Raw genomic sequence first — 20,507 nt, 5'->3', positions numbered from 1 at the left:
ATGAAACAAAAAAACCCAAATTAAAAAAAAAAAAAAGGTTTCAGGAATTACAGTTTGTAAAAATGGGATTTTCCTGCAATAATTCCTGGTGGATGTCAGGTTTCGTCGGCTGCTCGTGGATTGGCTGCAGCTGAAACGTCCCTCGTGACGCGCCTTCCTGACGCACCGCGCTTTCCCACAATGCAACGGGCGATGTCCGAGGAAAGATGGCGGAAGGAGGAGCGGCTGATCTGGAAACCCAGCGAGGAGAGATCGCGGCATTGTTGAAAACACAACTCAGAAAGGGAGACACTTGGTGAGGCCTGAATTGAAACGCGTCTAAAGACGGCGCACAGCCGCCGGCCGACACTGACGAAGCTGTCACCGCCACCAAGAATGTAGAAGCCGCGGTGATGGGCCGTGTTGACAACTAGCTCCTAGCTTGCTAAGAAGCGCCTGTCATTTAGGTGGACTAACGGTTGTTCGTCTGGCGACAGCTACTCAACTCTTGAGGAAATTCTAGAGGAATCGTGCTTTTTGTTTCGCGTGGAATATCGCGCAGCCTTAATTTCATTCCGTGTCTGGCATTAATCGTGCCGATTTTCATCATGTGACATCGTTCGGCGAAGCTACATTTTGGTTTTCCAGGACCGTTAGCAGTCTACTGGCTAACGTGCTAGTTTGCCGAAACGAAACTTAAGCATGGCGGATTCGGAAACGGAACACCTGTCAAATTCCCAGCCAGCTGGCCTGGCATGCAACCTGAATTTAAGACGGACTGGAAAGTGCGAGTCCTCCAAGTCCTTCTTGGAGTTGGTTACCTCCTAGTCAGTTATTGGATGGTATTGGTTGTGAAACTAGTTTTATCGGTTTGGAGCAATGTGAACTGGTTAAGGGTGTCCTGTCTTGCTTCTGGAACTGAAAATACACTTCTTTGTGCAGGTACCTGGTAGTTAGTCACTGGTTCAAACAGTGGAAGAAATATGTTGGATTTGATAATTGGGATAAATACCAGATGGGGGAACAGGATGTCTACCCAGGTCCCGTCGATAACTCTGGACTTCTCAGAGGTAAGAAAGATAAAACCCTCCTTTGACCTTCATTCACTCAGTCAAAAACAGGCTCCCTTTTGCACAGAGCAAATGGGAACAAAAGCAAACATTGTTTACTGGCTCCAAAGAGTCGCCCATTTGGTGGGGGTTGTCGAACCCTCCAGCACACCTTTGTTTTTTACACACTGACATAAGTGTTGCCCCGATGTCTTTTAAAGTTTACTGTCTGCCTGCTTCGCTGTCGCCCTTCCTTTTACTATCACTACTTTCACTTACAGATGGGGATGTCCTGGCCATCAAGGAGCACCTCATTGATGAGCTCGACTACATCTTGGTTCCTACAGAGGGCTGGAATAAGCTTGTCAGCTGGTATGGACTAACAGAGGGCCAGGAGCCAATTGCACGCAAGGTAGGACTCGACACGATCCGATTGGCTGAGCGTGATTGCCGTCACAACGCCAAATGTGACCTCCTGTTGTTGACGGTACTTCTTGGGGATTATCATAGCTTGCACTTTGTAACTGTGTTATCAGGGGTGTCGCTGCAGCTTGTCCCCTCCAACAGTTTAACGAAGCATATTGTACAAAAATAAAATGGATGTAGCCGCTGACTATTTAACCGTTGACTGTTTAACCTTCAACTGCTAGAGTTAACAGTGGTTAACAGTGGTTAACTCTAGCAAAGAAAAGCAGAGAAGGGTTTTCCGCATCACATAAATTGACCTACTGACATATCAATGTCCTGGATTTTGTACTTTGGTTCAAAATTCATTGGCTCGAAGATAAAACTGGCTACTGAGACCCTGGGAGAAGTGATTTCACTTTTCATTCATTTGGCTCATGAAAGTGTTGAATGAATCACAGCAACGAAGACTAATGATGGCTCAGTCATTGTGGTTATTTCTAATAGCCCTCCGAGCCAAGGTCCACATTATGAAGTCACTGCCTCAAATCTCACTAGTCATGGCATCATGGCTGCTGAAAGCGATCCCTCCATCATTCTCTCGCTCATTCTCTCTCCCCTCTTCATTGGCCCTCCCATTTTGCCATGTATGTAGCGGGACATATCGGGTGGCCACGGGGTTTCTATTTTCAGGCAATGGTCTGGATGAGCGAAAAGCTACATGGAGCGATCTGCGAGGCACAACATGCAGGAGGTTAATTTTTCAGTTTTCCTCTTTCATTTTTTTCCCCGCTGTGTTTCTCTTCATGTGGCCCTCGTCCTGAGGTGCAGGGGGAGCGGGAGGATTTAGGAGACCTGTCACCGGGTTTTCCTTCTGCTTTGATTGCCAACACCCAGCTGTGTGTTCTCCGTGTCCTTGTTTTCTGAAGCGGAGGAATTCTGGGCTGGGGTCACACCGAGAGAAGTGGCGTGGCGGCTTCTGAGAGAGAGTGTGAGAGGCTTCAAGCCCTATGGGAGGAGTGGGGGGTGGGGTAAATAATTTTGGCTTGATTCTGTCAGACTTTCGCTCTGAGTTTGCAAACATACCAGTAATGCGTTAATTGGTTGGCCGGGTTGGCACTATTGAGGCAATCAAATGGGAGCAGTGGGAGGAAAGTGTAGTAGTTCCCTGGCCAGCCGATACCGAGTGTGTGTGTCTGTGTGTGTGTGTGTGTGTGTCAGAGGGGTTCAGCAGGGAAATAAATAGGCTGGTACCCTTCAGCTGTTTCCACAAGGTGCTGCTAAATTAGGCGCTACACTCGCTCTGTTCCTATCTGATCTCCAGTTTATGTAGCAACCAGGACAGAAGAGGCCAAAATGCTCTCATTGAAAAACATGCTTACTGTGTTTGCTGGCTTGTTGTTGAATTTGTAATTAAATATTAGTCATGGTGAGCAAAGGAGGCCTCTTTGATGACAGCAGAAGCTATTTGTCTCGTCTTGTACATGATATTTTATGTTTTGGTTTGTAAACAGCTGTTGACTGAAGATTAGGAGTTATTTTGGGGATACGTTTCAAAGGGGCTTTTATGAACCACCATATAGGACATTTTAGTCCCATATTGTGTTTTAGAATTTTAGTGGTTGGTGCTATTGTTGCGCCTGTGTTTCAGACGAGGTTAGATGTCATAAATGTGGGATTGTTTGTCTTCTCAGGTTGTTGAACAGGGTATGTTTGTGAAGCACTGCAAGGTGGAGGTGTTCCTGACAGAGCTGAAGCTGTGCAGAGACAGCAACATGGATAACGTGATCACCAGACGCTTCAGTAAAGCTGACACGATAGGTAAGAAGTCACTGTTATTCAAAAATCAACAGACTGTTCATTATATTGACGTTCAACAAGTTATAGAACCACCGTTTCTTTTTCATTGTATGAACGATGGCAACACGGTTAGCAGGGGAGAACTCTCTTGCGGGAAGGTTTGATTGCCTAAATGGGGCTTTTCTGTGTGGGGTTTGCATGTTTTCCCAGTGGTCTTCCAGATCCTGAGCACAGTTCAAAGGTTAGTTAATCATACTTGTGTAGGATTTGCCCCGGATGAACTCCTGCCTGTGCCACACTGCTAGGATGGGCTCTGGCACCCCCCCCCACCGCAGCCCTAACTGGGGTGGAGTGAAAAAGAATGCCTTCTGTTGTGTTCACTGCAGACATGATAGAGCATGAGATGCGGAAGCTGTTCAGCATCCCCGATGAGAAGGAGACCAGACTGTGGAACAGGTACATGACCAACACCTTTGAGCCTCTCAACAAACCAGACAGCACCATTCAAGACGCCGGGCTGTATCAAGGACAGGTATGCAAACGGCACCTGTTAAACTGCTCTCCAGCCTTTTGGATATCTGCAGCATTTACATTAATGTCAGCAGGTCATCGCGAAGGCCTTCATCACCTCCACCTGTCTGCTGCTTTCTCTCATGGACAGGGTTTCATTCTTGGCTAATATTGTTTGTTTCTAACTCGTATTTCTATCCACGTTGTGTCTTTTAAGGTAAAATATAAGAAAACATGAAAAATATTGTGTTTTATGGGGAATGAATACAGATTTTTGATCTTTAGACTATTTTGAAATGGTGCAACTTTAACCATCCAGTTTGTCTCCGCTTTGGTAACGGTGCCAGACTAAAATGTTACGGCGTTTTGAATGATTGTAATAAAATAAATCAAAGCTTTTTCCTTTTGTCCTGATGCATCAAAACTGTTGTTTAAATGTTGTCTTAAAATAGGAGTTTTCCCATCTACTTCACATTTGATTTCACCAAAAACAACAAATCGTGTCCTTTAGAATGAGTTTGCAAGGTTGACACTCCAAAGTATGGATTAGATGGAGTGACTGTACGAACAAGAATCAGCACCTAGAAATGTTCAAGACGCATGTAGACACTGAAAAGTTGAAGTTAAGGAAGCAGATTTAGAGCCAGTTTTCTTTCTCACATCTTCCACAGGTTCTTGTTATAGAGCAGAAGAATGAGGATGGCACCTGGCCCAGAGGCTCTGGCTCCACAGCACCAAAGTAAATGAACAGTGCATCACCTGCTTCAGGAATAGATGTCCCCACAGAAGTAGGAAATTTTACACCCTGCTGTGACATTAGCTTACATTGAGGACTCTGTGTAATTGCTCAGATAAAACGGCACCCGAATCCGTCCTCGGGCACCCGTCTGGAAGGTCTTTCAGTGAAAAGCACAAAATCGAACTGTCAAACTTGAGTAATCTTTTGTCAGAGATTTCCTCCCTCTAAGAGTTAGCCTTAACTCCTTCCTGCTCAGGTTTTCGTTGCTGACATATCCCTCTGTTTATTTGAATCCATCTCAGTTTGATTTAATAGACACGCTCGCACCTTTCTGGAACGGCTCCTTATTTCCTAACTCATGATCTATTCTTTATCTTTTGAAGGTCATCTGGTGCTTCCAATCTCTCTGCTTTGCCAAAGATCTCGCCTTCATCTCTCACAAACAATCATAACAGCAGCTTCAACAGCAGGAAGTAAGGCCTAGTAGGGGTCAAGGGTCAAGGGGTGGGTCTGAATGGCAACAGCCAGCGGGAGAGTCTGATTTTGGTTTAATTTCTCAACATTAACATTGTGTACAGGTCTCTCTCTGGCTGTTTAATGGCTTAAAGCACCTTGTGACAACACAGATCCAGTGCTGATTGTTGGGAGGCTTACATGGGATCCACCAGCGCCCGTCAGTACTGGGTTAAATCTGGGCGACGTTTATAGTTCCTTTTCCACAATCATCACATCACCTATCATGGTTATATCCTCGATAAAGCAGCTTTGGCATTTTTCTGAGCTTTTTTTCCCATTTTCTGACCGCGCTGCAGCCTAATTGAAGGATGCTCCTTGTCGTCCTCTACCAGAGAGCACTGCTCAGTTCTGGTTGGAGCTTTCACCTCTGCTGTCCAGTGGGCCTGGCCGCTCTTTCCCTTTCACTTTCTGTGTGTAGTTTCCTGTGCGATGGCGAGTTTCTGTGTGCAGATGTTCATTTATGGCTAACTGACGGATCTGGCTGTGATATTGGCTGGCCTGAAATATTGTTAAGGCAGTAAACTGGATGAGTGAAGGGCTCATGTCACTTTAATGCATGTCGGGATTGTGGCGAGATCTCGTCTCTGCTTTAGCTTGCTAGCGTAGCGGTCCGGGCAGAGTGGTTGACTTGAGGGAAATGGGATCTTCTCTCCCACCATCCCTCGTGTCCCTGAGCCACAGTAGTGCTAGCCGGAGCTGTCATTTTCCATGAATTATGCAAGGGACCCCTTTCCCCTGTGTGAAGTAGCTTGTGTTATTTAACGGCTCCTTTCTGTAATCGTGTGTGTATTTTTTTTCCGTTTATCCCCACTCGTGCTGCACTGTCACGCTAGCATCTGACTTACAAAGCTTGGCCACGGCGGCTGCTCTCCTGCCCTTCCCTCTTTACCTCTCCCCCCTCCGGTTGTTGCCGTTGCACATGTTCCGCAGTCTTAGGTGACCTTCAGAGTCCATTTCATCTCACGGCTGCTCTGACTGCCTCTATCCGTGCTTACACAATGAGACGGCTATTTTCAGAGGTTTAACTTATTTAGATCCTCCCCGTGCTGCCATTGCAAATGAACCGGGGATTCTTTTTGAAAGGGAAGAAAGCGTGTAAATGATGCGAAGCCTTGCTTGTTGGTAGGTAGAGTACGAGTTCCCGGACTGGTGCGTCGTTTTGTATTATTACATCAGCGTACGTGAGTGTGTGCATCACGCTGTGTACTGCAGCCTCTGCTGAATGCAGCGGATCATCTGCGCCCTCCTTCCCCATCTCATTTCTCCTCTGTCAGCACCCCCCATATTTCATCTGCCCCTCCCCCATTTTCTGCCTGCCTCTCTCTCTCTCCCTCCGTCTCTCTCTCTCTCTCCCCCTCCGTGTACACTTCCAGCTTTAGTAGCAGTAGTCTTGAGCATCCTCGCTGCTGATGCTGCTATAAATATCCACTGGTAGCCTTAACGGCAGAGCAGCAGGAAGGCCAGAGGGAGGAGCAGACGACCAGAGAGAAGGACGGGACAGAATGGTGGGATGGGATCTGAGGCAGGGGGATGAGAAGTTGAGCTGACTGAGAGCGGAAGCATGTGTTTGGATGGTCTGTGCCGGACTTCGTATTTCAACGTAAACTTGGTTTGGATATGCTAAAGGTTGCTACGGGAGCAGTGCCGGTTGTTATAACCCGACAGTGGAGGCTTTCCCTCTTTCAACCTTACAAATCCCTGGTTTTTTCCTGCTCTGGACGCGCCAAACCGGACCGGTTTAACCCTACCTGGACTGCTGGTGGGTCGGTTTCATGCGGACATGTGGTCTGGCGCGGATCGGGGCGGGGCTGAGATGTCATGCTCCTGTGTTGCTGGTGGTGCCTGAGGCCTGAGGCGGTGGAGCTGGACAGCAGGAGGGTGGAGCATCACTGCGTGCTAAACTGCGAGGCTGCTAACTCCAACGCCATTGCAGTGGTTTCCCTCGACTCGTGGGAAAATGGAACAACCAGCACTACCTTGCATCCATCTCAGAGGTCTGCTGAGTGCTGCAGTTAGCCTTCTGTTAACTCCCCTGAGAGCCTTTGTGGGTGTGGGACGTATTACCTTTGCCTTTGGGATGCTTTGATTTTCCTGGTTGTAATTTTAAAGTCCATACCTAGTTACCGATTTAGGACTAAACACTAAAAATGAGACGCAACACTATTCACCTGTATAACCAACCTGTTTCTCTCTTGCTTACTGCACAGTGTGAAGAACTCGAGCTTTAGTCTACCATCATACCACAACAGCTATGACTACTCTGACCAGAGCCGGCCGAGCGAGCGCTCGGGCCTCTGTGGGCTCTCCAACCTGGGCAACACCTGCTTCATGAACTCAGCCGTACAGGTACCAGTAGCCGTGAAGCTATCTGACCCCCAGGAATTGGTTCCTTTTGATGCTCATTTATTCAAAAAGCAGAAAAAAACCCATCAGCGGGTGCTTTTTTCTACTTCTGCAGTGTTTAAGTAATATCCCTCCACTCACGGAGTACTTCCTCAAAGACAAGTACACGGATGAACTGAATGAGGACAACCCACTGGGCATGAAGGGGGAGATCGCCAGGGCCTACGCTGAGCTCATCAAACAGATTTGGTCAGGCAAATACAGCTATGTCACCCCGAGGCCTTTCAAGGTGAATCTCTAGATACTCTTCAGTGTTATGAGGTGGGAATGACTGTAAATGTTATTGGTTTACTCCTCAAACAGCGATGTAGACCTACAGTGTTTATGCCTTTTTATGAGCTTCTCATTTCAAAAATGACCTTTTCTCATGGGTATTCCATTCTGTCATTGTTTTCTTTACCTCCAGACCCAGGTCGGGCGTTTTGCGCCTCAGTTCTCAGGCTACCAACAGCAGGATTCTCACGAGCTCTTGGCTTTTCTTCTCGATGGCCTTCACGAGGATTTGAACCGCATCAGAAAGAAACCCTACATCCAGCTCAAGGATGCTAATGGCAGGCCCGATAAGGTGAAAAAATAGAAAAAAAAGTGTTATGTAATGGCCATATAGTTAAATATATATATTGAATAGTCGGCTTGTTCCACCCCAGGTGGTGGCAGAGGAGGCGTGGGAGAACCACATCAAGAGAAACGACTCCATCATCGTAGACATTTTCCACGGTCTCTTCAAGTCCACTCTGGTGTGTCCCGTCTGCTCCAAAGTTTCTGTGACGTTTGATCCCTTTTGCTACCTGACGCTCCCGCTGCCCATGAAGAAGGAGCGCACGCTGGAGGTCTACCTGGTCAGACTGGACCCTCTCGCCAAACCCACGCAGGTAACTTGGGAGAGCGGCGTCCAACCATCGTGCTCAGGTGAAGGCAGATGCAGATGACAGCCTGTTTCTGTTTCAGTACAAACTGACTGTGCCAAAGGTGGGCTACATTTCTGACCTGTGTACCTCCCTCTCTTACCTGTCTGGGGTCCCTGCTGACAAGGTAACATTTCTACGCTAACCTTTAATTGCCCTTCCACATCATTTTCTTTCTTTTACTTTGTGTACTCTGGAGCCGAACAGCCCAGGTACCTGATAACTACATGTCCAGGAGTCCTCTTATTTCTTTTGTTGTTGACCAGATGATTGTGACTGACATCTGTAATCACTGTTTCCACCGAATCTTTGCCACCAACGAGAACCTGAGCAGCATCATTGAGAGAGATGACATCTATGTGTGAGTGCTGACGGGCACACGGACATTTAATACTGCATTAAGGCTCCCGGTCCTCTAAATCCAGTAAGACGTCTCACCAGCGCTCCTCCTCCTTGCGCAGATTTGAGCTCCCGGTCAACAGAGTGGAGGACACGGACCACGTAGTGATCCCAGTGCATTTGAGGGAGAAGTACAAACAGTCCGGTTACAACCACACCAGCACAACGCTGTTCGGGCAACCCTTCCTCATCGCCGTTCCCAGAACACTTAGCGAAGACAAATTCTACAACATGCTGCTGCTGCGCCTCTGGTACGTCCGTTTGTCGTCGAGCTGCAGTTTTCGGCCGACGAGCTGTTCTTATCAAGAGAAGCGATGAGTTATTGTCAGCGGCTGAGTGAGTGGATTTGATGTTTTCATGTCTGCAGTCGCTTTGTTAAATCTCCGGTGGAGGAGGATGAACAGGACTGTGAGGAGACGCAGGCCTCTAAGCAGCACACTCTTAATGGAAACGCCACTAATGGAATGCTGGAAGAGGGGTCACCGAGTGAGTGTGCCCACACACACACACACCCTGACACGTTACCTGTGGACCTAGAAATGTCTAACGGCCATTAAACTTCAGGCGAGATGGAGACTGACGAGCAGGACGATGAGTCCAGCCAGGACCAGGAGCTGCCCTCCGAGAACGACAACAGCCAGTCGGAGGACTCTGTGGGCGGGGACAACGAGCTGGAGAACGGAATGGGCTGTCCCCAGAACTCCACCAAAGCGCCGCAGACGGCCGGCCACAACAGAAAGAGACTTTTTACATTCCAGTTCAACAATATGGGAAAAACAGACCACTCCATCATCAAGGAGGACACGAGGCAGATCCGCTTCGACGAGGGCCACCTCCGGCTGAGCGGTGAGGCTTGTGAGGAGCAACTGAGGCCGCCTTCCAGATGAAAATCTAACTGGCAACCTACCATAACTCACATGAAATAACTTGAAGATGAATATCTGTGTAATTGCATCTACGTTCTGTCCCTTTTTAAAACAGACCGCTCTTATCTTTCACTCGACTGGGAACCAGAAACTAAGAAGAAATATTTTGACGAGACTGTTGTCGAGGTAACTCCACTATCAGAAGATCTTCTGTGAGCAAACTGGTTCCATTTTCCAAAACCCTCCAGTCTGGTTTCAGTTTGAAGCGTGGCCTCTGTTGCGTTGCTCGGCCTGCTTTCTAACCGTGCTGTATTTGGACCGACCGCAGGACTTTGACAAGCACGAGAGCATGGATTACAAACCTCAGAAGAAGGCTTTCTTCAAGCTGAAGGACTGCATCGAGCTGTTCACCACCAAGGAAAAACTGGGCGCGGAGGATCCGTGGTGAGGAAAACTCCCAACGCCGCCTTTAACGCACACACTCGGCGGCCTTCATTTAATGGCTTTGGCTCTTTCAGGTATTGTCCAAACTGCAAGCAGCACCAACAGGCCACCAAGAAGCTGGACCTGTGGTCTCTGCCGCCGGTGCTGGTGGTCCACCTGAAACGCTTCTCCTACAGCCGCTACATGAGGGATAAACTGGACTCCCTTGTTGATTTCCCACTCCGGTAAGTCGTCCTGGTGGCGTCTGTTAATGTTCTCTCCACGGTTTCGCCTGAGCCGAACCGCAACGCGAGGAAGTCACCGTGTGTCCTGTTCTGTCCTGCAGCGATCTGGACATGTCCGAGTTCCTGATCAACCCCAACGCTGGGCCCTGTCGCTATGACCTCATCGCCGTCTCCAACCACTACGGCGGGATGGGGGGAGGCCACTGTAAGCAGCACCGCAGCCGTTGCCGTCAAACGGCCATTTTATCCGGAGGAAGAATCAGAGGTCCATTTACAAGCTCTAACCCGGTTGTTATCATGTTCAGATACTGCTTATGCGAAGAACAAGGACGACGGGAAGTGGTACTACTTTGATGACAGCAGCGTGTCCCCGGCCAGCGAAGATCAAATAGTGGTGAGTATAGAACTAGCATGTGCTCGACCGCACCGCTAACCGCGACTGGACTCACAAAAAGACGCTTTCTCTTGTGTTGAGCCCATAAAATCACTACTTTTGTTCAAACGCTTGGAAGTTTCGAGCCCTAATTTGGCCCATCGCTGCTCCCTCTTCAGTCAAAAGCCGGCTACGTGCTGTTCTACCAGCGGCAGGACACAGTGAAGGGAACTGGCTACTTTGCTCTTGACCGAGAGGAGGAAGAAGAGGAGGAGGAGGAAGAGGAAGAAGAGGAGGAAGAGGACACGGAAGGCATTGTGAGAGCAGAGAGTAAGACTTTCCCCTGTGCCAAGGGTGCCTTGTTCGCCTCAGGTGCCGCCGCTCAAGGCGACGAGGAGGACCTCAACGAAAACAGGTGCCGGAAGAACGACAACGAGCAGGAAGGAGAGGAGGAAGAGGCGCCCGACCGAGACGTGGCCATGAAAACCAACTGAGGTAAAACAGAGCAAACGGAGAGAGAAACTAGCATCTTTCCATCCAAAGCCATATGGATGCACAGCATGGCCAGCACGATCCGCCCCGTCAACACCCGGCGGCTCGAGTAGGCGGAGCCACGGCGAGGACAGCTGTTCGGTCAGGGCGCTGCCAGGGGACGCAGTAAAACCGGGGGCCCTCCTGTTTGGATCACCGTGTGTGTGAAGTGTGTGTGAGAGTATCGTCACATTCATTTGTTGAACCTCACCTGAGAAGATTCACTGAACCAGGATGATTTTTTTAAGCTACTTATGCTTTGATTGACCCTCTGGCTTTTTTTTTTTTTTTTTTTTTTTGAGTTCTCTTTTTGGTGTTTTAAAATACATTTTTGTGGGAGCATCGTCATCATATCATTTTATTACCAAATTGTAAATAGTTTTAACACTGAATTACTTTGGGTTCTCCAGACGTGCTGAATGGTTTTAGCTTGCACAATCAACAGCCATCCGTCTTTTCTAGCATCATATTATGGACATAGTCCAGTTTACTGACCTTCTTCTCCACATTGAACGCTGAGGACGCTGCCTTTTGAAAGGGGATGCACAAATATGAGAGACACTAATAAAAAAGTGGGTTTGACGTCTAAATGAATTGGCAAAATCTGTGGATGAAACGGCCGTGCATAAGCTCCGACGCCGCGTCTTTGCACATGGACTCTTGTCTCCTGCACGCGCGGCTGTGCATGAATGTCCAGATCCGTCACCTGCGTATGTCATATCACCTCCACCTTTTTGGGTTTTCAAGAGGGCCAGAATGTATTCTGACTGACCAGACACGTGTGTTTGATGCCTTTTTGCTTCCTTATCAGGCCAGATGTGTTGTTTTTCTTTCTTTTTGGTTTGCTTGAATGTGATTTTAGCGGGTCCTGGGCGCTGCCGAATGTGTAGCTTTTCAGAGGTCCCGCGCTTTGAGGGTGGAGAAATGAGGGACACTAAACGATGGGGTGAGTCGGCCTCGCGGGCCTGACGGTGAAGCGACGGAGCGGCAGATGGTTACAGACTCCTCCACGGTGGAATGTTTCCTTTGTACTGTTAGCATTAGCATTGTCCCGCGTCCGCCATCCCGCCTTCATGAGCATCTGCGCTTTGACTCCAGCGGGCTCTTCCCCGCCGCACCGCTGCCTTGGCGCGATGGAGGCTCACCCCGATGTGACTGAGATACGACTGCTACTATATACAATACTGTACATAAGAGTTCACTCTGTGAGTGCACATTTGATAAAAGTCTATTTATTTATATGTAAGCATTTAATAATAAACAGTATATTTAAATCAACAGCAAGACCCTGACATACACACACACCCTAGATTACAGTCTTGCCTGTGCGTTCATCAGGGAGGGAATATTTTTTAAATAAAGAGGATGATTTTTTTTTTGTAAACATTTCAAAACAAATGAGATGTCCTTGCATGACAACATGGCAGGGAGGGGTCGGGATCGGCTGCACTTGAGTTCACTGGGGTTTACATTTGAAATGTGCATGTGTATTTATACACAGTCTTCAATAAAGTTGTGTAAAGCTGCCTGTGTGTGTTTGTGTGTTGATGCAACTATGAATCTGCAGAGTAACAACATAAACGTGTAATATTTGCTTCTAAAATACAAGCAAAACTCTTAAATAACCAGCAGTTGTGGCTTAAATCTATAATCGTGCGAATATTAGTGATGCATCCCAAATCCGAATGAGGATCAACCTCAGGAAACGTTGTCACGTTCTTAGTTTTAATTGTGATTGATGCTTCTTATCTTCATTGTGGTGAATCCACGTGGAGGAACGCGGTTAAGGTGAGATCTTTTTGCAATGGTGAATTATTAGTCATTGGCAAGACTGATAATTTTGTTATTTAGCGGAAGACTGTGCCCATACAAATTAATAAGATGTTTTAGATGTCTGCTAGTCACCATTTTGCCAAGTCCAAGGCACCATGATCGCACTAAAATTGAACACTTGTGAGAAATAAGATACCGTTTAATGGATATATTGATGGGAGAATTCAGGGGATGATGTATTTGGGGTGATTTTTCGGTTAGTAGTAGTAACAGGGTTTAGTTAGAGGATTTTGACCCGATTGCAGTCTGCATCCACTTCTGTCAAGAAGGTGGGGGAGCTCAAACAAGCTCTTTGCCAATCGCCATAAAACAGACGAAGAAGAATTTGGCCTCAACCGGCTGCCGTAGTTTAACGCGGTGCCTCCTGGGTAAATTCACTTGTGTTTTGGGTAAATTATTCACAGATGCTCGCAATTTCAACGTAAAAACCGACCTCCGTGTTTTGTGTGTTGAGGTTAACAAGCGTTTTCAGACGGATTTTCGTTTTTTATATAGTCGGTTTAAATAGGAACCGCCGCAAGCCTGGGAGATAGTTTATAATTTGTCGAATATATAATAGTATTAGCAACGTTGCTACATTAGCTTCCTCATCAGAAACAATCACACGCCTCTGCAGAGATGCCTATTCTTTAACAGTTGTAGGTATTTATGTTCCATGTAAGTGGGGAAACATATAGGGTTTCCGGTGCCCATTCCCAACGTTGTATCTATTGACTGGACCGGGTTGCAAGTACCGGACCATAAAATGGATGTAAACGCTAACACCGATGCCGATGATTTTGTTATTATTGTGGAAAACGAGGCAGAGAGTTTGCCAGCAGAGGATGAGAGGACGAAGCAGCAAAGTACATTCGAGCTGATGGACACATGTCCTATCTGTAAGTTGAGCTTCAACAACAGGGAGCCCAAACTCTTGCCGTGTCTTCACTCCTTCTGCAAGCGGTGTGTCCCCGCACCCCACAGGAATGCAGATCCGAGACAGGACTCAATAGGTCACGTCGACATCAACAAAGCATGTAAGAACCGTGCCTTCTATCTCTCACTAACCTGAAGGAGAACTGATATGACCGCTTGCAGCATGCTATAACAATTGTACTAACAACATATCTGTGATGGTATTTGCCCATAACCCTCACAAAACCCACCACATTGTACCACTGATTCAGGGTAACTGCAAGTGGATTCCAGTTAATGCCGCCTGTAAAAGTGTATCAGACTAAATCATGTACTTTTTGTTATGGTACCCTGATAAAGAGCAATGTGAACACAATTCATCCTTAAGGAACTGGACAAATGATTTACACAATGTACAGATAAAATAATGGAATCATTTCCAAGCTGATACAGCCACGGTCTTTGATTAAACTCTCTATATGACATAAGTTTTTCTTCCATTTATGTGTGTCAATTTATCACCTCGTAACCATACCGACAAACGGTGATTTTTGCTCCAGACGGTGCCGTTCGATGTCCAGTGTGTATGCAAGAATGCCGGGAGGTGGATATATTGGATAACTTCTTTGTCAAGGATTCTGCAGAGGTTCCGAGCAGCACTGTTGAGAAAACCAGCCAGGTTGGCCATTTATGTATCGCACCCAGAACTGCTCATCTTCCAGCACCTTGTTATTGTAAACCCTCAAGAGATTTCTTCCTCAAAAATCTTTTTTTCCCCCCCACTTCATAGATGTGTATGAGCTGTGATGACAACACAGAGGCGACGGGTTACTGCGTGGAGTGTGTTGAGTTCCTGTGTGTAACGTGTATCGAGGCCCACCAAAGGGTCAAGTTTACCAGGGATCACACCATACGCCAGAAGGAAGAGATGTCTCCAGGTAGTGAAGTACAAATCCTAGCTTAGACGTTTATTCACTCTACTGTAGTGACTGTTATTACTGTAATAACTGGATAATGTCCAGTAGATATTGGTGGCAGGTATAGTCTGAGAAGTTATGTTGATGTAACATATTTGTTTCTTTGTTTTCTGACTCGTCGCTCTCCTCAGAGACAGTCGGCATGTCCACTCAGAAGCCCGTGTTCTGTGACATCCACAAGCAGGAGCCGCTGAAGTTGTTCTGCGAGACATGCGACCGACTGACCTGCCGGGACTGTCAGCTGCTGAAGCACAAGGACCATAAGTATGCTGAGCTTTTGTCCTCTCAGTGGGAAATGTTGCCTGTGTTGCCGAACCAGCGTGGTTTTCATTTGCAGTTACCAGTTTTTGGAGGATGCGTACAAGAACCACAGACATTACCTGGAGAACATGACCCACCAATTGCAGGAGAAAAGAAAAGGAATCGAAGAGATGTCCAGCTACATCAGCAAAGGGTACTCATAGCCAGGGTTTCTTTCCCTTTTAATTGCCCTAATGAGAAAATCAGTTTTGTTGATGGGTTCACTTGGGGTAGTTTGAAAAGTTTAAATTATGTTCTGCTGGAATTTCTCTCAGACTCCAGCAAGTTGAAGAAAATCGGAAATCCGTCACGAATGAAATAAAAAAGTCCATCTGTAACTTAATAATGGAGATCAACAGGAAGGGCAAGATTCTGCTGAACCATTTGGAGGTACGGATAATAACCACAAGCATCAGATGTTGAGAGTGACTGTAAACTCATGCTGAGCTTTGTTGTAAGACACTGACGAAGGACCATAACTCAAGTTTGAAGAAGCAACAAGATGATGTCAACTCCCTGATGAGGCAACTGGACCACGTGATCAGATTTACCAAATGGGCTACAGGCAGCCAGAGCGGGACGGCCCTGCTGTACTGCAAGAGACTGGTGCGTACCACTGCTTCTAGAAATTCAATCTGGTTGGTGGATACGCTGACGACTTGGGAGAAACAGGGTCAAACAGCTGTTTCTGCTGCAGCACGTCACCCGTGACCATCAAACCCCGTCTGCTGCATCCCCGCCTCTCGCTTGAGTCACATGCCTGACTTTTGAAATCTCTCTTTGTCTCCAAGATCATTTTTCAGATTCATTATCTGATGAGAGCCAGCTGTAGTCCCTCCATCGTCCCTCAGAATTTAGTCCGCTTTCAGTGTCGCTCTGGATTCTGGGCCTCCAACTTGGATCTCGGTAAGACCGGTGTTGCCTGGATTCAAAGAACATTCCTGGTTTCCAGCTACTTGATGCTCATTGTGAAGTCATATAAAACATTACTTTTCATTCCTCAATGATAAAAATACTCAACAGGACTTTAACACTTTAACAAAGAAGGGGCTGCTTTTTTTTAAACAGCGTCCTGGTTTCTGTCTCAGCCTAATCTTGTCCTCTCATTTATCATAATCAGCTCCATATCACCATTGTGTCATTATGTCCTGTGCTTCGTGTTTCAATTTCAAAATGCCTGCAGGACGTCCTGCTGATTTCTGGCACGTCTGTAATTGCGCTTAACTTAAAAAAAAAAAAGAAAAAAATCATTACGTTTCAAACAAAAAGCTTGATCTCACTGTTGATGTTTGAATCTATTTTTGTTATTTTGTTCCTACAGGCATCTGCGGCTCCTCTTAAGACAAGTTCAGTTAAAGGGTTGGTTTTTTAATAAATGGTTTATTTACTTCAGGTACTCTGATGGTGGAAAAGTCCCCAGGCTGGCCAATGTCCACCAACCACCAGCAGGGTCCTCGCACCGAAGCCCCCCCTCCAGGCCTCTCGGGCTCAGTGTCTCAGCAGCGACAGAGCACTCTGGCTCAGCTCCAGATGCAGGTAGGACTTTTCTCCACCATCGGTACTTGGAGCCAGAAGCACGAAAGGACCGTTTCACTAAGCGCCAGTTATGTATGCATTTATTCCTCTGTCCAAGGTTGATAAGATTTCCCAACAGCTTCACAGACAGCCACATCCAAATCACTGGTCCTGGCATCAGAACACCAGGCTCCCCGGACCCCCTGGACTTCCGCCACCGACCAGGCCGATCCTCGGTCCCTCCTCCCCCTCCCAAAGTTTGAGCCAGCCAGTGCGGAAGTACGGAAGCGCCCAGCCCAACACCAGGAGCCCCACATCGTCTTTGGTCCAGAACTCTGGATTCCCAGCGACGCAGGTCAGTTGGTGCAATGTGAACACGTTCTATTTGCAGAATGACACGTTGGCCTCAAACACCTTTTTAAAATCTTGTTGATTTTTCTTCCTCCAGTCTCTGAAAGAGCTCATCAATAGTTCCAACTTTCCTCCAAAATCTGTGCATCTTACACCTGGAGGAACCCAAATGCCGCTACAACAGGTCGGTTAGAGGCAAAGGGGTGTTTCTTTTTGCTTTAACAGTTAAATGGAATAAATGACCCCTATTTTGGGTTTTCCGCAGCGGGAGACGACCCTACTGAGGCGGAGCGAGGGCGGTGGCTCTTTCCCCTCCATCTCCATCTCTCTTCCCAAACCAAGTTTCCCTGCCAGCGTTGGGCCTGCCGTTGCTGACAAGTTCAGCACGATGTCGAACAAACCCGGTCAGCACCACCGCTCTCAGAGTGACACACACAGGCTCTTATATCAGCGTTAAAAATAAATGAAACTTTTCTTCTCTCCTTTCAAGTTCAAGTGAGACAAAGCTCGCCGAGTGCCAAGCCATCATCTTCAGACAGAAGCACAGGGTGAGATTTAAAGGCTGTCGGAGATTTTGCTCTCAAGACTTAAATTATGGGCTTCTGTCTCACAAATATCATTATTATGTACATATCAACTGGTTGTTATCCCTACTGATAATGCTCTCTAATATTCAGAGGACCAACATAAAAAAAAAAATACCAAGGTCGAGAATGGCTTCTTGGAACTATGTCACGGCCAGAGCTTTCCCGTGTTCTCACTCTTGAAATATTTCTTTAAAGGACATGCTGGAACCCCAGTTTGGAGACTTCGTCTGCCCCCTCAGCCAAGCGTCGGAGGAAGACCTCGCCAGGTCCCGTCATTGTCATCAAGGACGAACCAGAGGACGAGGAAGAGGTTCATTTTGTAAGGGAATTACTAAACCCACTGGAGGCCAAGGTGTCCTAGAAACGTATTATTTTAAAGCAGCCTGTGGCATGTAGGTGATGATCGTTGAGACACTTTTGTGCAGGAAGAATGAAATGAATGATTTATTTTCCTTGGAGGTGAAATTAACTACAGGCTCCAGCCTCCCCGACAGCAGCACGGGGGCAAAGTCGAAGCCTCGACAGCAGCAAAAAGTGCCCCCCAAAACACCGCCGCCGCCGGCAAGATCCAAAACCAAAGCCATGAACACGCAACCGTCGGAGTCGGCGGCACAGTCGGAGTCGGCGGCACAGTCGGAGTCGGCGGCACAGCCGGAGGCGGAAAAGAGGGCCGCACCGGAAGAAGACCCCAACGAGGACTGGTGCGCCGTCTGCCAGAACGGAGGGGAGCTCCTCTGTTGTGACAAATGTCCCAAAGTTTTTCATCTGACCTGTCACATCCCAACGCTCATCGCGTCTCCCAGGTGAGAGACGCGACATAACAACTTGTCCTCCCGTCACATTTTAATACAGCTCCAACTCTCATTAACGTGTCCACACAGTGGAGAATGGTTCTGCTCCTTCTGTCGGGACCTGGTTTCTCCTGAAATGGAGTACAACTGCAAAGAAGGCCTCGCCTCTGAAGGCTTCCCACCCATCGACAGACGGGTGCGTTCACGCAGCTCTTTCCTCATCCATCTCCTGGAGGTGCTTTGTCATCCTAACGGGATTTTTTTTTTCTCTCTCTCAATGCAGAAGTGCGAGAATCTGCTGCTCCGCATGTTCTGCAACGACCTGAGCACTGACTTTCAGCAGCCTGCTCCTCCCTCAGTATGCCACTGGTTTATTGTACCATTTCTTCACTGTCCCACCTGCTTAGGCATCACATAATAACATTTGGTCAAGAAGGTTATGATAAGTGATAATAAACGGCTGTTTTTCCTGAACCAGGAGACCAAACGGTATAAAGAACTGATCAAGACCCCGATGGATTTGTCAATAGTGAAGAAGCAGCTGGAATCAAATGGATGTGATTCTTACAGCAGCCCTGAGAGCTTCGTGGCAGACATCAGGCTCATATTTTCCAACTGTGCAAAATACTACAAGGTGAATATTTGGATGATGAGTGTTTCTTTATATTTGTTCCTGAGCTCTCATTAGCACTGACGTTCCCGTGCAGATAACCTCAGAAGTGGGCAGTGCAGGCATGTACTTGGAGGACTATTTCGAAGACCAGCTGAAGCAAATCTATCCCGACAAGGTTTTCCCCGGAGGGAGGGAAGAGCAGATGATCCCACCACTGGAGGACGAGATAGAGGAAGACGAGGAGGAAGCGGCGGTAGCCGGCACGGCCCCCGTCGCTGACGCTAAAGCACAAAGCCCCTCGGGACAAGGCATCCCACCGGTGGAGGAGGACTTCCCTCCGCAGGAGGAAGAAATGCCACAAACAAAGGATCCGATTGATGTGAACGATAAGGGGATCGGAACAGAGACAAAGGTTGAATCTGCTTTTATTCCTGTAGATCAGGAGAACACTCCTGTGGACCAATCAGAAGGGTCCGCAGCCACAGAATACAGCAGTTTAAAGGAAAAGAAACCTGATGTTTCTGCAAATGTTTCTGAGGAGGCACCTGAAGACCAGCAGGAACCATCAGTGCCTTCAGGCACCCCTAACGAAGCATAATTGGCTCCACGTGTACCAATGGTGCAGGTTTTGATATATTTACAATAGGAAAAGGGGTCCTATTAAACTATACTGTTTAGTAATGGGCAGAATAATATTTATGGTGGTAGAAAGTTGCAGTTTCACCAGTGTGGAAAGGTTCATTTCCCCTTGAACTGATCTTAAAACAGGGTTGGGAACGCATGTGAAATGGAAAGCTTGCAATGCCTCCATGTTTCTGCTGAAGAGTTCACATGTTCTCATGATCAAGTACAATATTTTTTTAACTATACGTTTGTACGTATAAACTAGGATGCTTTATGTGGTATCTGCATAGAGGAAGTGCTACATCTCAGTGCTGGTTATTTACAGCCCTTTTTGAGAGATTTTACTGTGGTGGTTTTTGCAAATGCCCTGATTCCCAACCGTTTCCTCACACACCACGAGCGTCGCTGGTTTAGTTATCAGAAAATCCTCTCATGCTTTATCAACCAAGATAACTGAGAGACGTCAGGATAACTCGGAGACAACAATCACACTTTCCCATCTCAGACCGTGTCCTTGTCCTCCTGCTGTGAGATTATATTTAAAACCAGGGGTAAGCCTTATTGTTTTAGTTTATTTTTTAGGTTGTGAGATGCTTTGAGTGTGCAGCTGACAATGAAGAGAAATGATAGGCCTCATTTGGAATGTGATGTATTTGAGCTGTAAGAGTTCGAACAGACTGAATTCTTCCTTGTCCATGATCCATTTTTACTATTTATTGACTCAACATGAAACATGTCAGTGGACTCATTATTGGAGCAAACTTCTTCCAACTACATTATTTGTAATAAACAGTTAACAAACTCCTGCCTTCCTCCCACTATTCATTGTTTAACAGGTCAAAACAAGCTAAAACGGATTAGTAGTTCATGTAAATACTA

General features: G+C 47.1%; 2 protein-coding genes across 7 annotated transcripts; both read left to right on the top strand.

Annotated features, from left to right (window-relative positions):
• The first annotated feature begins 183 nt into the window (after nt 1-183).
• LOC101077804 (ubiquitin carboxyl-terminal hydrolase 15-like) lies at nt 184-12,669 on the top strand. 4 transcript variants are annotated; one of them, XM_011613473.2, is made up of 22 exons: nt 184-295; nt 922-1,049; nt 1,310-1,440; nt 3,128-3,254; nt 3,620-3,765; nt 4,415-4,482; nt 4,866-4,955; nt 7,206-7,344; nt 7,457-7,630; nt 7,808-7,966; nt 8,049-8,273; nt 8,350-8,433; nt 8,573-8,667; nt 8,768-8,956; nt 9,073-9,191; nt 9,270-9,551; nt 9,687-9,757; nt 9,900-10,015; nt 10,090-10,239; nt 10,341-10,444; nt 10,545-10,633; nt 10,792-12,669. In XM_011613473.2, the coding sequence occupies exons 1-22, from the start codon at nt 207-209 to the stop codon at nt 11,104-11,106; spliced, it is 3,090 nt and encodes a 1,029-aa protein (XP_011611775.1). In that variant the 5' UTR covers nt 184-206; the 3' UTR covers nt 11,107-12,669. The 4 variants fall into 4 exon arrangements, with proteins under 4 accessions (XP_011611775.1, XP_011611776.1, XP_029681599.1 ...); XM_011613474.2 differs by lacking the exon at nt 4,866-4,955; XM_029825739.1 differs by lacking the exons at nt 184-295; nt 922-1,049; nt 1,310-1,440 and adding an exon at nt 1,510-2,187.
• Nucleotides 12,670-13,320: 651 nt separating this feature from the next.
• On the top strand, nt 13,321-20,431 carry trim24 (tripartite motif containing 24). 3 transcript variants are annotated; one of them, XM_029825556.1, is made up of 19 exons: nt 13,321-13,992; nt 14,431-14,549; nt 14,661-14,808; nt 14,979-15,111; nt 15,185-15,301; nt 15,423-15,537; nt 15,607-15,753; nt 15,939-16,053; nt 16,541-16,683; nt 16,802-17,017; nt 17,111-17,197; nt 17,279-17,417; nt 17,504-17,561; nt 17,796-17,952; nt 18,060-18,403; nt 18,482-18,587; nt 18,675-18,749; nt 18,870-19,025; nt 19,099-20,431. In XM_029825556.1, the coding sequence occupies exons 1-19, from the start codon at nt 13,722-13,724 to the stop codon at nt 19,600-19,602; spliced, it is 3,150 nt and encodes a 1,049-aa protein (XP_029681416.1). In that variant the 5' UTR covers nt 13,321-13,721; the 3' UTR covers nt 19,603-20,431. The 3 variants fall into 3 exon arrangements, with proteins under 3 accessions (XP_029681416.1, XP_011611778.2, XP_029681415.1); XM_011613476.2 differs by having other exon boundaries at nt 16,781-17,017; nt 17,796-17,919; XM_029825555.1 differs by having other exon boundaries at nt 16,781-17,017.
• The last annotated feature ends 76 nt before the right edge of the window (nt 20,432-20,507 follow it).

Source organism: Takifugu rubripes, chromosome 18 (assembly GCF_901000725.2).
Source record: "Takifugu rubripes chromosome 18, fTakRub1.2, whole genome shotgun sequence".
NCBI classification, from domain to species: Eukaryota; Metazoa; Chordata; class Actinopteri; order Tetraodontiformes; family Tetraodontidae; genus Takifugu; species Takifugu rubripes.
This window is presented reverse-complemented; position numbering and strand designations above follow the sequence as displayed.